General features: G+C 47.7%; 1 protein-coding gene across 1 annotated transcript in view; it reads left to right on the forward strand.

The window, feature by feature from the left end:
* The window catches only part of LOC120036239 (caspase recruitment domain-containing protein 11-like), a 20,913-nt gene extending 9,188 nt beyond the window's left edge, over window positions 1-11,725 (forward strand). Inside the window, exons 4-7 of the mRNA XM_038982719.1 lie at window positions 55-237; window positions 352-476; window positions 10,732-10,847; window positions 10,887-11,725. Of these exons, the coding sequence (XP_038838647.1) occupies window positions 55-237; window positions 352-476; window positions 10,732-10,847; window positions 10,887-11,034 (572 nt within the window). The 3' untranslated portion in view covers window positions 11,035-11,725. The remainder of the gene's footprint in view (window positions 1-54; window positions 238-351; window positions 477-10,731; window positions 10,848-10,886) is intronic.
* Window positions 11,726-17,393: the final 5,668 nt, after the last annotated feature.

Genomic DNA, 17,393 nt, shown 5'->3' on the forward strand with positions numbered 1-17,393 from the left:
CTGTACCCTTTACAATGTGTGTGTGTGTGTGTGTGTGTGTGTGTGTGTGTGAAGACTGTGCAGACCCATACAGTGATGTGAGTAGGAGTGTGAACCTGGTTCCGTACAGCCTGGTCTCCCCCCAGCGGGTCCAGAGGAAGAGGCCGGTTCTGATCAGTCCAAACAGTCTGGCCCGGACCGTTATACAGAAGATACTCAACATGGGCGGAGCCATGGACTTCAACATCTGCAAACCAGGTCGGGTCGGGTTGTGTGTGTTTAATATTATTTAGTTATATTAATAAAGGTAGTGTGTTCCAGATGTCCTAACTAAATGTATTTAGTTATATTAATAAAGGTAGTGTGTTCCAGATGTCCTAACTAAAGAAGAGTTCTTAATGAGACAGAGGATTGACCCCATCATCTCCTCCAGAGAGAAAAACCCCAACACCTTCGAGGTTGTCTCTCCTGAGAACATAGAGGCCGTCGCTGCCAAGGTACTAGTTTGTAGAACCTTTATTTTAGCAGGGAGTCCCATTGAGACCAAGGCCTCTTTTCCAATACAACGTCATAAAACCATACGATAATACAAGCAATTTAAAAAGCAAACACATTCCTCTACAATGAGGTCCTCCATTTTAAAGAGCGACTGCATTTAAACAAAAAGCAACAAATCCCCGAAGTGTAAATGGGATCCTTTTGGTCATAAAGTCTTCTGGTCATAGAGTGTGGAACATCCGTGCGTCACAACGGGTAAATTAATGTTTGGATTTGACGATGTTCATTTGCCCACTAACATGGGGTGAACAGCTGTCGCTCTCTACCTAATAGACAGTGAGACAGGGGTGAACAGCTGTCCCTCTCTACCTAATAGACAGTGAGACAGGGGTGAACAGCTGTCGCTCTCTACCTAATAGACAGTGAGACAGACCTGCCCAGCAGCTCCAACTTTCTTTACATAAAACAACACGCCGCCCATTTTTTTAACTTGAGAAATACTGCACCAAACACCTTAGTTAGATGTACAATTTTGCAACTAAAACATCCTTTGTTAAAAACAGATTTCTTAAATTGTCTTAGATTCATTCTGGGGATTTCTTTTGAGTGAAATAGGCTTCTGCGCCTACAGTGGCTCCAGAGGGACAAACATCATTAACCAAACGCAGAATCGTTCAGGAAAACTCCAAGACTGAAATCTTGCTTTTCTAATGAACAACAGAAAAACACACGTGCCAATCGGTTGTTCAGTAGTTTAACAACTTGATCTGTCCTGGAGGCCCCGGAGCATCAAGGTGCAGAGAGCTCTGCAGATCATTCCATTAAGGTCCTCCATTAACAACTTGATCTGCCCTGGAGGCCCCGGAGCATCAAGGTGCAGAGAGCTCTGCAATAACATCTGCTAAACATGTCTATGCGACCAAAATGTTTATTTTGTTTTAATTTGATAATTCCATACACGGGTGCAAAAAATCAAAGCAGATTCCCATAATTCTGTCGTTAACCATCCCTGTGATCAGGTCTGGTGACTCCTAATTTAACAATGGAGTAAGGTATGGAGGAAGTTTTCACAAGAGGGCTTTCTAAACAAAACAATAGAATCAAGTCAAATCAATACAACAAGTGTAGACTACCAGCCAATGTACAGAACAAACAGCGAGATTTATATTCACCACGTCCTTGTTCAGCCACAATTGAAGTACATTTTGAAGCTTAGAAAAGATCTAAGCTGAGTGTTGATTGAAGATTCAAAAATATTCACTAGACAGTTTAGAGATCAGGAGATCATTACTCAGGGGTCAACACCTTTCTAGAGAAGGAGCACATGGGCAGCCTTCCAGAAACCTGAGTGACAAGACAGTTTAGAGATCAGGAGATCATTACTCAGGGGTCAACACCTTTCTAGAGAGGGAGCACATGGGCAGCCTTCCAGAAACCTGAGTGACAAGACAGTTTAGAGATCAGGAGATCATTACTCAGGGGTCAACACCTTTCTAGAGAGGGAGCACATGGGCAGCCTTCCAGAAACCTGAGTGACAAGACCGTTTAGAGATCAGGAGATCATTACTCAGGGGTCGCCACCTTTCTAGAGAGGGAGCACATGGGCAGCCTTCCAGAAACCTGAGTGACAAGACAGTTTAGAGATCAGGAGATCATTACTCAGGGGTCAACACCTTTCTAGAGAGGGAGCACATGGGCAGCCTTCCAGAAACCTGAGTGACAAGACAGTTTAGAGATCAGGAGATCATTACTCAGGGGTCGCCACCTTTCTAGAGAGGGAGCACATGGGCAGCCTTCCAGAAACCTGAGTGACAAGACAGTTTAGAGATCAGGAGATCATTACTCAGGGGTCACCACCTTTCTAGAGAGGGAGCACATGGGCAGCCTTCCAGAAACCTGAGTGACAAGACAGTTTAGAGATCAGGAGATCATTACTCAGGGGTCAACACCTTTCTAGAGAGGGAGCACATGGGCAGCCTTCCAGAAACCTGAGTGACAAGACCGTTTAGAGATCAGGAGATCATTACTCAGGGGTCACCACCCTTCTAGAGAGGGAGCACATGGGCAGCCTTCCAGAAACCTGAGTGACAAGACAGTTTAGAGATCAGGAGATCATTACTCAGGGGTCAACACCTTTCTAGAGAGGGAGCACATGGGCAGCCTTCCAGAAACCTGAGTGACAAGACAGTTTAGAGATCAGGAGATCATTACTCAGGGGTCAACACCTTTCTAGAGAGGGAGCACATGGGCAGCCTTCCAGAAACCTGAGTGACAAGACCGTTTAGAGATCAGGAGATCATTACTCAGGGGTCGCCACCTTTCTAGAGAGGGAGCACATGGGCAGCCTTCCAGAAACCTGAGTGACAAGACAGTTTAGAGATCAGGAGATCATTACTCAGGGGTCAACACCTTTCTAGAGAGGGAGCACATGGGCAGCCTTCCAGAAACCTGAGTGACAAGACCGTTTAGAGATCAGGAGATCATTACTCAGGGGTCACCACCTTTCTAGAGAGGGAGCACATGGGCAGCCTTCCAGAAACCTGAGTGACAAGACCGTTTAGAGATCAGGAGATCATTACTCAGGGGTCACCACCTTTCTAGAGAGGGAGCACATGGGCAGCCTTCCAGAAACCTGAGTGACAAGACAGTTTAGAGATCAGGAGATCATTACTCAGGGGTCAACACCTTTCTAGAGAGGGAGCACATGGGCAGCCTTCCAGAAACCTGAGTGACAAGACCGTTTAGAGATCAGGAGATCATTACTCAGGGGTCACCACCTTTCTAGAGAGGGAGCACATGGGCAGCCTTCCAGAAACCTGAGTGACAAGACAGTTTAGAGATCAGGAGATCATTACTCAGGGGTCAACACCTTTCTAGAGAGGGAGCACATGGGCAGCCTTCCAGAAACCTGAGTGACAAGACAGTTTAGAGATCAGGAGATCATTACTCAGGGGTCAACACCTTTCTAGAGAGGGAGCACATGGGCAGCCTTCCAGAAACCTGAGTGACAAGACCGTTTAGAGATCAGGAGATCATTACTCAGGGGTCACCACCTTTCTAGAGAGGGAGCACATGGGCAGCCTTCCAGAAACCTGAGTGACAAGACAGTTTAGAGATCAGGAGATCATTACTCAGGGGTCAACACCTTTCTAGAGAGGGAGCACATGGGCAGCCTTCCAGAAACCTGAGTGACAAGACAGTTTAGAGATCAGGAGATCATTACTCAGGGGTCGCCACCTTTCTAGAGAGGGAGCACATGGGCAGCCTTCCAGAAACCTGAGTGACAAGACAGTTTAGAGATCAGGAGATCATTACTCAGGGGTCAACACCTTTCTAGAGAGGGAGCACATGGGCAGCCTTCCAGAAACCTGAGTGACAAGACCGTTTAGAGATCAGGAGATCATTACTCAGGGGTCACCACCTTTCTAGAGAGGGAGCACATGGGCAGCCTTCCAGAAACCTGAGTGACAAGACAGTTTAGAGATCAGGAGATCATTACTCAGGGGTCACCACCTTTCTAGAGAGGGAGCACATGGGCAGCCTTCCAGAAACCTGAGTGACAAGACAGTTTAGAGATCAGGAGATCATTACTCAGGGGTCAACACCTTTCTAGAGAGGGAGCACATGGGCAGCCTTCCAGAAACCTGAGTGACAAGACAGTTTAGAGATCAGGAGATCATTACTCAGGGGTCACCACCTTTCTAGAGAGGGAGCACATGGGCAGCCTTCCAGAAACCTGAGTGACAAGACCGTTTAGAGATCAGGAGATCATTACTCAGGGGTCACCACCTTTCTAGAGAGGGAGCACATGGGCAGCCTTCCAGAAACCTGAGTGACAAGACAGTTTAGAGATCAGGAGATCATTACTCAGGGGTCAACACCTTTCTAGAGAGGGAGCACATGGGCAGCCTTCCAGAAACCTGAGTGACAAGACAGTTTAGAGATCAGGAGATCATTACTCAGGGGTCACCACCTTTCTAGAGAGGGAGCACATGGGCAGCCTTCCAGAAACCTGAGTGACAAGACCGTTTAGAGATCAGGAGATCATTACTCAGGGGTCAACACCTTTCTAGAGAGGGAGCACATGGGCAGCCTTCCAGAAACCTGAGTGACAAGACCGTTTAGAGATCAGGAGATCATTACTCAGGGGTCACCACCTTTCTAGAGAGGGAGCACATGGGCAGCCTTCCAGAAACCTGAGTGACAAGACAGTTTAGAGATCAGGAGATCATTACTCAGGGGTCACCACCTTTCTAGAGAGGGAACACATGGGCAGCCTTCCAGAAACCTGAGTGACAAGACAGTTTAGAGATCAGGAGATCATTACTCAGGGGTCACCACCTTTCTAGAGAGGGAGCACATGGGCAGCCTTCCAGAAACCTGAGTGACAAGACAGTTTAGAGATCAGGAGATCATTACTCAGGGGTCAACACCTTTCTAGAGAGGGAGCACATGGGCAGCCTTCCAGAAACCTGAGTGACAAGACAGTTTAGAGATCAGGAGATCATTACTCAGGGGTCACCACCTTTCTAGAGAGGGAGCACATGGGCAGCCTTCCAGAAACCTGAGTGACAAGACCGTTTAGAGATCAGGAGATCATTACTCAGGGGTCAACACCTTTCTAGAGAGGGAGCACATGGGCAGCCTTCCAGAAACCTGAGTGACAAGACCGTTTAGAGATCAGGAGATCATTACTCAGGGGTCACCACCTTTCTAGAGGGAGCACATGGGCAGCCTTCCAGAAACCTGAGTGACAAGACAGTTTAGAGATCAGGAGATCATTACTCAGGGGTCACCACCTTTCTAGAGAGGGAAGCACATGGGCAGCCTTCCAGAAACCTGAGTGACAAGACCGTTTAGAGATCAGGAGATCATTACTCAGGGGTCACCACCTTTCTAGAGAGGGAGCACATGGGCAGCCTTCCAGAAACCTGAGTGACAAGGACAGTTTAGAGATCAGGAGATCATTACTCAGGGGTCAACACCTTTCTAGAGAGGGAGCACATGGGCAGCCTTCCAGAAACCTGAGTGACAAGACAGTTTAGAGATCAGGAGATCATTACTCAGGGGTCACCACCTTTCTAGAGAGGGAGCACATGGGCAGCCTTCCAGAAACCTGAGTGACAAGACCGTTTAGAGATCAGGAGATCATTACTCAGGGGTCAACACCTTTCTAGAGAGGGAGCACATGGGCAGCCTTCCAGAAACCTGAGTGACAAGACCGTTTAGAGATCAGGAGATCATTACTCAGGGGTCACCACCTTTCTAGAGAGGGAGCACATGGGCAGCCTTCCAGAAACCTGAGTGACAAGACAGTTTAGAGATCAGGAGATCATTACTCAGGGGTCACCACCTTTCTAGAGAGGGAACACATGGGCAGCCTTCCAGAAACCTGAGTGACAAGCAAGTTTAGAGATCAGGAGATCATTACTCAGGGGTCACCACCTTTCTAGAGAGGGAGCACATGGGCAGCCTTCCAGAAACCTGAGTGACAAGACAGTTTAGAGATCAGGAGATCATTACTCAGGGGTCAACACCTTTCTAGAGAGGGAGCACATGGGCAGCCTTCCAGAAACCTGAGTGACAAGACAGTTTAGAGATCAGGAGATCATTACTCAGGGGTCACCACCTTTCTAGAGAGGGAGCACATGGGCAGCCTTCCAGAAACCTGAGTGACAAGACCGTTTAGAGATCAGGAGATCATTACTCAGGGGTCAACACCTTTCTAGAGAGGGAGCACATGGGCAGCCTTCCAGAAACCTGAGTGACAAGACCGTTTAGAGATCAGGAGATCATTACTCAGGGGTCACCACCTTTCTAGAGGGAGCACATGGGCAGCCTTCCAGAAACCTGAGTGACAAGACAGTTTAGAGATCAGGAGATCATTACTCAGGGGTCACCACCTTTCTAGAGAGGGAACACATGGGCAGCCTTCCAGAAACCTGAGTGACAAGACAGTTTAGAGATCAGGAGATCATTACTCAGGGGTCACCACCTTTCTAGAGAGGGAGCACATGGGCAGCCTTTCAGAAACCTGAGTGACAAGACAGTTTAGAGATCAGGAGATCATTACTCAGGGGTCGCCACCTTTCTAGAGAGGGAGCACATGGGCAGCCTTCCAGAAACCTGAGTGACAAGGCAGTTTAGAGACCAGGAGATCATTACTCAGGGGTCAACACCTTTCTAGAGAGGGAGCACATGGGCAGCCTTCCAGAAACCTGAGTGACAAGACAGTTTAGAGATCAGGAGATCATTACTCAGGGGTCACCACCTTTCTAGAGAGGGAGCACATGGGCAGCCTTCCAGAAACCTGAGTGACAAGACCGTTTAGAGATCAGGAGATCATTACTCAGGGGTCAACACCTTTCTAGAGAGGGAGCACATGGGCAGCCTTCCAGAAACCTGAGTGACAAGACCGTTTAGAGATCAGGAGATCATTACTCAGGGGTCAACACCTTTCTAGAGAGGGAGCACATGGGCAGCCTTCCAGAAACCTGAGTGACAAGACCGTTTAGAGATCAGGAGATCATTACTCAGGGGTCACCACCTTTCTAGAGGGAGCACATGGGCAGCCTTCCAGAAACCTGAGTGACAAGACAGTTTAGAGATCAGGAGATCATTACTCAGGGGTCACCACCTTTCTAGAGAGGGAACACATGGGCAGCCTTCCAGAAACCTGAGTGACAAGACAGTTTAGAGATCAGGAGATCATTACTCAGGGGTCACCACCTTTCTAGAGAGGGAGCACATGGGCAGCCTTTCAGAAACCTGAGTGACAAGACAGTTTAGAGATCAGGAGATCATTACTCAGGGGTCGCCACCTTTCTAGAGAGGGAGCACATGGGCAGCCTTCCAGAAACCTGAGTGACAAGGCAGTTTAGAGACCAGGAGATCATTACTCAGGGGTCAACACCTTTCTAGAGAGGGAGCACATGGGCAGCCTTCCAGAAACCTGAGTGACAAGACAGTTTAGAGATCAGGAGATCATTACTCAGGGGTCACCACCTTTCTAGAGAGGGAGCACATGGGCAGCCTTCCAGAAACCTGAGTGACAAGACCGTTTAGAGATCAGGAGATCATTACTCAGGGGTCAACACCTTTCTAGAGAGGGAGCACATGGGCAGCCTTCCAGAAACCTGAGTGACAAGACCGTTTAGAGATCAGGAGATCATTACTCAGGGGTCACCACCTTTCTAGAGGGAGCACATGGGCAGCCTTCCAGAAACCTGAGTGACAAGACAGTTTAGAGATCAGGAGATCATTACTCAGGGGTCACCACCTTTCTAGAGAGGGAACACATGGGCAGCCTTCCAGAAACCTGAGTGACAAGACCGTTTAGAGATCAGGAGATCATTACTCAGGGGTCACCACCTTTCTAGAGAGGGAGCACATGGGCAGCCTTCCAGAAACCTGAGTGACAAGGCAGTTTAGAGACCAGGAGATCATTACTCAGGGGTCAACACCTTTCTAGAGAGGGAGCACATGGGCAGCCTTCCAGAAACCTGAGTGACAAGACAGTTTAGAGATCAGGAGATCATTACTCAGGGGTCACCACCTTTCTAGAGAGGGAGCACATGGGCAGCCTTCCAGAAACCTGAGTGACAAGACCGTTTAGAGATCAGGAGATCATTACTCAGGGGTCAACACCTTTCTAGAGAGGGAGCACATGGGCAGCCTTCCAGAAACCTGAGTGACAAGACAGTTTAGAGATCAGGAGATCATTACTCAGGGGTCACCACCTTTCTAGAGAGGGAGCACATGGGCAGCCTTCCAGAAACCTGAGTGACAAGACAGTTTAGAGATCAGGAGATCATTACTCAGGGGTCACCACCTTTCTAGAGAGGGAGCACATGGGCAGCCTTCCAGAAACCTGAGTGACAAGACAGTTTAGAGATCAGGAGATCATTACTCAGGGGTCACCACCTTTCTAGAGAGGGAGCACATGGGCAGCCTTCCAGAAACCTGAGTGACAAGACAGTTTAGAGATCAGGAGATCATTACTCAGGGGTCACCACCTTTCTAGAGAGGGAGCACATGGGCAGCCTTCCAGAAACCTGAGTGACAAGACAGTTTAGAGATCAGGAGATCATTACTCAGGGGTCACCACCTTTCTAGAGAGGGAGCACATGGGCAGCCTTCCAGAAACCTGAGTGACAAGACCGTTTAGAGATCAGGAGATCATTACTCAGGGGTCACCACCTTTCTAGAGAGGGAGCACATGGGCAGCCTTCCAGAAACCTGAGTGACAAGACAGTTTAGAGATCAGGAGATCATTACTCAGGGGTCACCACCTTTCTAGAGAGGGAGCACATGGGCAGCCTTCCAGAAACCTGAGTGACAAGACAGTTTAGAGATCAGGAGATCATTACTCAGGGGTCACCACCTTTCTAGAGAGGGAGCACATGGGCAGCCTTCCAGAAACCTGAGTGACAAGACAGTTTAGAGATCAGGAGATCATTACTCAGGGGTCGCCACCTTTCTAGAGAGGGAGCACATGGGCAGCCTTCCAGAAACCTGAGTGACAAGAACAGTTTAGAGATCCAGGAGATCATTACTCAGGGGTCAACACCTTTCTAGAGAGGGAGCACATGGGCAGCCTTCCAGAAACCTGAGTGACAAGACAGTTTAGAGATCAGGAGATCATTACTCAGGGGTCACCACCTTTCTAGAGAGGGAGCACATGGGCAGCCTTCCAGAAACCTGAGTGACAAGACAGTTTAGAGATCAGGAGATCATTACTCAGGGGTCACCACCTTTCTAGAGAGGGAGCACATGGGCAGCCTTCCAGAAACCTGAGTGACAAGACCGTTTAGAGATCAGGAGATCATTACTCAGGGGTCACCACCTTTCTAGAGAGGGAGCACATGGGCAGCCTTCCAGAAACCTGAGTGACAAGACAGTTTAGAGATCAGGAGATCATTACTCAGGGGTCACCACCTTTCTAGAGAGGGAGCACATGGGCAGCCTTCCAGAAACCTGAGTGACAAGACAGTTTAGAGATCAGGAGATCATTACTCAGGGGTCACCACCTTTCTAGAGAGGGAGCACATGGGCAGCCTTCCAGAAACCTGAGTGACAAGACAGTTTAGAGATCAGGAGATCATTACTCAGGGGTCAACACCTTTCTAGAGAGGGAGCACATGGGCAGCCTTCCAGAAACCTGAGTGACAAGACAGTTTAGAGATCAGGAGATCATTACTCAGGGGTCACCACCTTTCTAGAGAGGGAGCACATGGGCAGCCTTCCAGAAACCTGAGTGACAAGACCGTTTAGAGATCAGGAGATCATTACTCAGGGGTCAACACCTTTCTAGAGAGGGAGCACATGGGCAGCCTTCCAGAAACCTGAGTGACAAGACCGTTTAGAGATCAGGAGATCATTACTCAGGGGTCACCACCTTTCTAGAGGGAGCACATGGGCAGCCTTCCAGAAACCTGAGTGACAAGACAGTTTAGAGATCAGGAGATCATTACTCAGGGGTCACCACCTTTCTAGAGAGGGAACACATGGGCAGCCTTCCAGAAACCTGAGTGACAAGACAGTTTAGAGATCAGGAGATCATTACTCAGGGGTCACCACCTTTCTAGAGAGGGAGCACATGGGCAGCCTTTCAGAAACCTGAGTGACAAGACAGTTTAGAGATCAGGAGATCATTACTCAGGGGTCGCCACCTTTCTAGAGAGGGAGCACATGGGCAGCCTTCCAGAAACCTGAGTGACAAGACAGTTTAGAGATCAGGAGATCATTACTCAGGGGTCAACACCTTTCTAGAGAGGGAGCACATGGGCAGCCTTCCAGAAACCTGAGTGACAAGACAGTTTAGAGATCAGGAGATCATTACTCAGGGGTCACCACCTTTCTAGAGAGGGAGCACATGGGCAGCCTTCCAGAAACCTGAGTGACAAGACAGTTTAGAGATCAGGAGATCATTACTCAGGGGTCACCACCTTTCTAGAGAGGGAGCACATGGGCAGCCTTCCAGAAACCTGAGTGACAAGACAGTTTAGAGATCAGGAGATCATTACTCAGGGGTCACCACCTTTCTAGAGAGGGAGCACATGGGAAGCCTTCCAGAAACCTGTGGATTTAAATCAGTGTATTTTAGTATTTTCAAATATATGCCAATACTTTCCAAGTGTATTTCCAAGTACATTCCAATATTCAACTACTTGTTCAATTTGTTCATTTGGAAATGTATGTGAATGTAATTAAGATATTTGAAATAGTATTTGAACCAAGGTCTGTTGTGTGCAGGGTAAACACTGTTTGATGGAGGCTGACGTAAGCTGTGTTAAAGACCTGCTGAGGAGAGAGATCTACCCAATCATCATCCACATCAAGATCTGTGACAAGAACATCAGGAAGCTAAGGTACTCTGACCTCTAACCCCTGACCTCTGTCTCCAACAGGAAGCTGCCTCTTCGTGTGGACAGTGAGGAGGAGTTTGTCAGAGTGTGTCGGAGCAGAGAGAGAGAGCTGGAGAGTGTTCCTAACCCCTCACCTCTAACCCCTGACCTCTGTCTCCAACAGGAAGCTGCCTCTTCGTGTGGACAGTGAGGAGGAGTTTGTCAGAGTGTGTCGGAGCAGAGAGAGAGAGCTGGAGAGTGTTCCTAACCCCTCACCTCTAACCCCTGACCTCTGTCTCCAACAGGAAGCTGCCTCTTCGTGTGGACAGTGAGGAGGAGTTTGTCAGAGTGTGTCGGAGCAGAGAGAGAGAGCTGGAGAGTGTTCCTAACCCCTCACCTCTAACCCCTGACCTCTGTCTCCAACAGGAAGCTGCCTCTTCGTGTGGACAGTGAGGAGGAGTTTGTCAGAGTGTGTCGGAGCAGAGAGAGAGAGCTGGAGAGTGTTCCTAACCCCTCACCTCTAACCCCTGACCTCTGTCTCCAACAGGAAGCTGCCTCTTCGTGTGGACAGTGAGGAGGAGTTTGTCAGAGTGTGTCGGAGCAGAGAGAGAGAGCTGGAGAGTGTTCCTAACCCCTCACCTCTAACCCCTGACCTCTGTCTCCAACAGGAAGCTGCCTCTTCGTGTGGACAGTGAGGAGGAGTTTGTCAGAGTGTGTCGGAGCAGAGAGAGAGAGCTGGAGAGTGTTCCTAACCCCTCACCTCTAACCCCTGACCTCTGTCTCCAACAGGAAGCTGCCTCTTCGTGTGGACAGTGAGGAGGAGTTTGTCAGAGTGTGTCGGAGCAGAGAGAGAGAGCTGGAGAGTGTTCCTAACCCCTCACCTCTAACCCCTGACCTCTGTCTCCAACAGGAAGCTGCCCCTGCGTGTGGACAGTGAGGAGGAGTTTGTCAGAGTGTGTCGGAGCAGAGAGAGAGAGCTGGAGAGTGTTCCTAACCCCTCACCTCTAACCCCTGACCTCTGTCTCCAACAGGAAGCTGCCTCTTCGTGTGGACAGTGAGGAGGAGTTTGTCAGAGTGTGTCGGAGCAGAGAGAGAGAGCTGGAGAGTGTTCCTAACCCCTCACCTCTAACCCCTGACCTCTGTCTCCAACAGGAAGCTGCCTCTTCGTGTGGACAGTGAGGAGGAGTTTGTCAGAGTGTGTCGGAGCAGAGAGAGAGAGCTGGAGAGTGTTCCTAACCCCTCACCTCTAACCCCTGACCTCTGTCTCCAACAGGAAGCTGCCTCTTCGTGTGGACAGTGAGGAGGAGTTTGTCAGAGTGTGTCGGAGCAGAGAGAGAGAGCTGGAGAGTGTTCCTAACCCCTCACCTCTAACCCCTGACCTCTGTCTCCAACAGGAAGCTGCCTCTTCGTGTGGACAGTGAGGAGGAGTTTGTCAGAGTGTGTCGGAGCAGAGAGAGAGAGCTGGAGAGTGTTCCTAACCCCTCACCTCTAACCCCTGACCTCTGTCTCCAACAGGAAGCTGCCCCTGCGTGTGGACAGTGAGGAGGAGTTTGTCAGAGTGTGTCGGAGCAGAGAGAGAGAGCTGGAGAGTGTTCCTAACCCCTCACCTCTAACCCCTGACCTCTGTCTCCAACAGGAAGCTGCCCCTGCGTGTGGACAGTGAGGAGGAGTTTGTCAGAGTGTGTCGGAGCAGAGAGCGAGAGCTGGAGAGTGTTCCGTGTCTCTATGCGTGTCTGGAGCCTGAGGAATGGGCTGGGCCTGATGACCTCATCAGAGTGGTGAAAGACAGAATCCAGGAGGAACAGAAGAAGACTGTCTGGGTGGAGCAAGACCTGCTGTAACGCACACAGATGAATGCACACCACACACACACACACACACACACACACACACACACAGTGCAAGATGGCGACGCTGGGTAGGGCATGCATTTTGCAGGCTGCCTCTCAACTTTGCTATTTAATGTGTATTTCATGTGTTTTTAATGTATAGTCAATGTATATTTCTGTGTAATTCCTCACTTTTGTTTGCTCTTCTAAATTGACTATATTTTTTATTCCATTGAGCTATTTTGTATTATTCTTAACGTATTTACTCCTATTTTTATTATGTCACATAATAGTTGGGAGTCCCCTTAGGGGTCGGCGCACAACTGGCCCAGCGTCGTCCTGGTTTGGCCGTCATTGTCAATAACAGTTTGTTCTTAACCGACTTGCCTAGTTAAGTAAAGGTTAAATAAAATAAAAAATACTAAATTGTTGATAGGTGAACCTGTGGTCAGCATTTCATTATTATGTCACATTGTTGATAGGTGAACCTGTGGTCAGCGCTCAGATCACGTGGACTGGGATATGTTCCGGGTAGCCTCAGACCATAACATTGATGTATACGCTGACTCGGTGAGCGAGTTTATTAGCAAGTGCATCGGTGATGTGGAACCCACGGTGAATATTAAAACCTTCCCCAACCAGAAACCGTGGATTGATGGCAGCATTTGTGCAAAACTGAAAGCGCGCGAACCACTGCTTTTAATCATGGCAAGGCTACCGGAAACATGACCGAATACAAACAGTGTAGCTATTCCCTCCGCAAGGCAATCAAACAAGCTAAGCGTCAATACAGAGACAAAGTAGAGTCGCAATTCAACGGCTCAGACATGAGAGGTATGTGGCAGGGTCTACAGTCAATCACGGACTACAAAAAGAAAACCAGCCCCGTCGCAGACCACAATGTCTTGCTCCCAGACAGACTAAACAACTTCTTTGCTCGATTTGAGGACAACACAGTGCCACTGACACGGCCCGCTACCAAAACCTGCGGACTCTCCTTCACCGCAGCTAACGTGAGTAAAACATTTAAACTTGTTAACCCTCGCAAGGCTGCCGGCCCAGACGACATCCCTAGCAGCATCCTCAGAGCATGCGCAGACCAGCTGACTGGTGTGTTTACGGACATATTCAATCAATCCTTATCCCAGTCTGCTGTTCCCACATGCTTCAAGAGGGCCACCATTGTTCCTGTTCCCAAGAAAGCTATGGTAACTGAGCTAAACAACTATCGCCCCGTAGCACTCACTTCCGTCATCATGAAGTGTTTTGAGAGACTAGTCAAGGATCACATCACCTCCACCCTACCCGACACCCTAGACTCACTCCAATTTGCTTACCGCCCCAATAGGTCCACAGACGACGCAATCGCAATCACACTGCACAATGCCCTATCCCATCTGGACAAGAGGAATACCTATGTAAGGAATGCTGTTCATCGATTACAGCTCAGCATTCAACACCAAACTCATCATTAAGCTCGAGACCCTGGGTCTCGACCCCGCCCTGTGCAACTGGGTCCTGGACTTTCTGACGGGCTGTCCCCAGGTGGTGAGGGTAGGAAACAACATCTCCACCCCGCTGATCCTCAACACTGGGGCCCCACAAGGGTGCGTTCTCATCCCTTTCCTGTACTCCCTGTTCACCCACGACTGCGTGGCCATGCACGCCTTCAACTCAATCATCAAGCTTGCAGACGACACTACAGTGGTAGGCTTGATTACCAACAACGACGAGACAGCCTACAGGAAGGAGGTGAGGGCCCTCGGAGTGTGGTGTCAGGAAAATAACCTCACACTCAATGTCAACAAAACAAAGGAGATGATCGTGGATTTCAGGAAACAGCAGAGGGATCACCCCCCTATCCACATCGACGGCACAGTAGTGGAGAAGGTGGAAAGTTTTAAGTTCCTCGGCGTACACATCACGGACAAACTGAAATGGTCCACCTACACAGACAGCGTTGTGAAGAAGGCGCAGCAGCGCCTCTTCAACCTCAGGAGGCTGAAGAAATGTGGCTTGTCACCAAAAACACTCACAAACTTTTACAGATGCACAATCGAGAGCATCCTGTCGGGCTGTATCACCGCCTGGTACGGCAACTGCTCCGCCCACAACCGTAAGGCTCTTCAGAGGGTAGTGAGGTCTGCACAACGCATCACCGGGGGCAAACTACCTGCCCTCCAGGACACCTACACCACCCGATGTCACAGCAAGGACAAAAAGATCATCAAGGACAACAACCACCCGAGCCACTGCCTGTTCACCCCGCTACCATCCAGAAGGCGAGGTCAGTACAGGTGCATCAAAGCTGGGACCGAGAGACTGAAAAACAGTTTCTATCTCAAGGCCATCAGACTGCTAAAACCTCTTAGGGATCAAATCCCGTTAACGGGATCGATTTGACAACATCCGGTGAAATGGCAGAGCGCCAAATTCAAATAAAATTATTTGAAATATTTAACTTTCATACAATCACAAGTGCAATACACCAAATTAAAGTTTAACTTCTTGTTAATCCAGCCACTGTGGCAGATTTCAAAAAGGCTTTACGGCGAAAGCAAACTATGCTATTATCTGAGGACCCCATCATACAAACACATGACAATCATATTTCAACCCGCCAGGCGCGACACAAAACTCAGAAATAACGATATAACTCATGCCTTACCTTTGAAGATCTTCTTCTGTTGGCACTCCAATATGTCCCATAAACATCACAAATGGTCCTTTTGTTCGATTAATTCTGTCGTTATATCCCCAAAATGTCAATTTATTTGGCGCGTTTGATTCAGAAAAACACCGGTTCCAACATGACTACAGATTATCTAATAAATTACCTCTAATCTTGGTCCAAACAACTTTCCTAATCCAACTTTAGGTATTTTAAAACATATATAATCGCTAAAATTTAAGATGGAATAAACTGTGTTCAATACCGGACGAAAACAAAGTGGAGCGAGCTTCAGGTCGCACGCCCCAAACAAAAGAGTCCACTAGGCTCGACTCCCAGAAAGGAAAGGGCTACTTCTTCACTACTCAAAGGAAAAACATCAACTAATTTCTAAAGACTGTTGACATCTAGTGGAAGCCATAGGAACTGCAAGCATATTTATATTAAAACGGGCTTGCCATAGAAAGGCAAAGGAAAACAGATTGACCTGAAAAAAATAAATTCCCTGGATGGATTGTGCTCAGATTGTGCCAAATCAGTTCTGTTATACTCACAGACATTATTCAAACAGTTTTAGAAACTTCAGAGTGTTTTCTATCCAAATCTACTAATAATATGCATATCCTAGCTTCTGGGCCTGAGTAGCAGGCAGTTTACTTTGGGCACGCTTTTCATCCGGACGTGAAAATACCGCCCCCTAGCCCAAAGAAGTTAAACAGCCATCACTGACATTGAGTGGCTGCTGCCAACATACAGACTCAATCTCTAGCGACTTTAATAATTAATAATTGGATGTAATAAATGTATTACTAGTCACTTAAACAATGCCACTTTATATAATGTTTACATACCCTACATACCCTGCATTACTCATCTCATATGTATATACTGTACTCTATACCATCTACTGCATCTTGTGTATGCCGTTTGGCTATCGCTCATCCATATATTGACATGTACATATACATATAAATTGCTTTACACTTGTGTGTATAAGGTAGTTGTTGTGAAATTGTTAGATTACTTGTTAGATATTACTGCACGGTCGGAACTAGAAGCACAAGCATTTCGCTACACTCGCATTAACATCTGCTAACCATGTGTATGTGACCATTAACATCTGCTAACCATGTGTATGTGACCAATAAAATTTGATTTTAAGCATTTAAATATGTTGCATTGTTGATTGGTGAACCTGTAGTAAGTATTTTATTGTACAGCGTGTCCTGTGCATATGACAAATACTTTTTTTTTTCTTTTCTCCCCAATTTTTCGTGGTATCCAATCGCTAGTAATTACTATCTTGTCTCATCGCTACAACTCCCGTACGGGCTCGGGAGAGACGAAGGTCGAAAGCCATGCGTCCTCCGAAGCACAACCCAACCAAGCCGCACTGCTTCTTTAACACAGCGCGATGACAAATACTCTTGACTTGACACACACACACACACACACACACACACACACACACACACACACACACACACACACACACACACACACACACACACACACACACACACACACACACACACACACACACACACAGAGGGACTGGGGTGGACTTGGTTGTGAACAGTTATAGAATAAGCCCAAACCCAGGAGGTTCTGATTAAAGACATGTACCCTACTCACAGTGGTGGACTCGATTCTATTCTACTCGAATCTATTCTGTTCTATTCTAATCTATTCTGTTCCATTCTGTTCTACTCTATTCTGCTTTGTTCTATTCTATTCTATTCTAATCTATTCTACTCTATTCTGTTCTACTCTATTCTATTCTATTCTAATCTATTCTACTCTATTCTGTTCTACACTATTCTATTCTATTCTAATCTATTCTACTCTATTCTGTTCTACTCTATTCTATTCTGTTCTAATCTATTCTACTCTATTCTGTTCTACTCTATTCTATTCTGTTCTAATCTATTCTGTTCCATTCTGTTCTACTCTATTCTGTTCTACTCTATTCTATTCTATTCTATTCTAATCTATTCTACTCTATTCTGTTCTACTCTATTCTATTCTATTCTAATCTATTCTACTCTATTCTGTTCTACTCTATTCTAT

Source organism: Salvelinus namaycush, unplaced genomic scaffold (genome assembly GCF_016432855.1).
Source record: "Salvelinus namaycush isolate Seneca unplaced genomic scaffold, SaNama_1.0 Scaffold1262, whole genome shotgun sequence".
NCBI classification, from domain to species: Eukaryota; Metazoa; Chordata; class Actinopteri; order Salmoniformes; family Salmonidae; genus Salvelinus; species Salvelinus namaycush.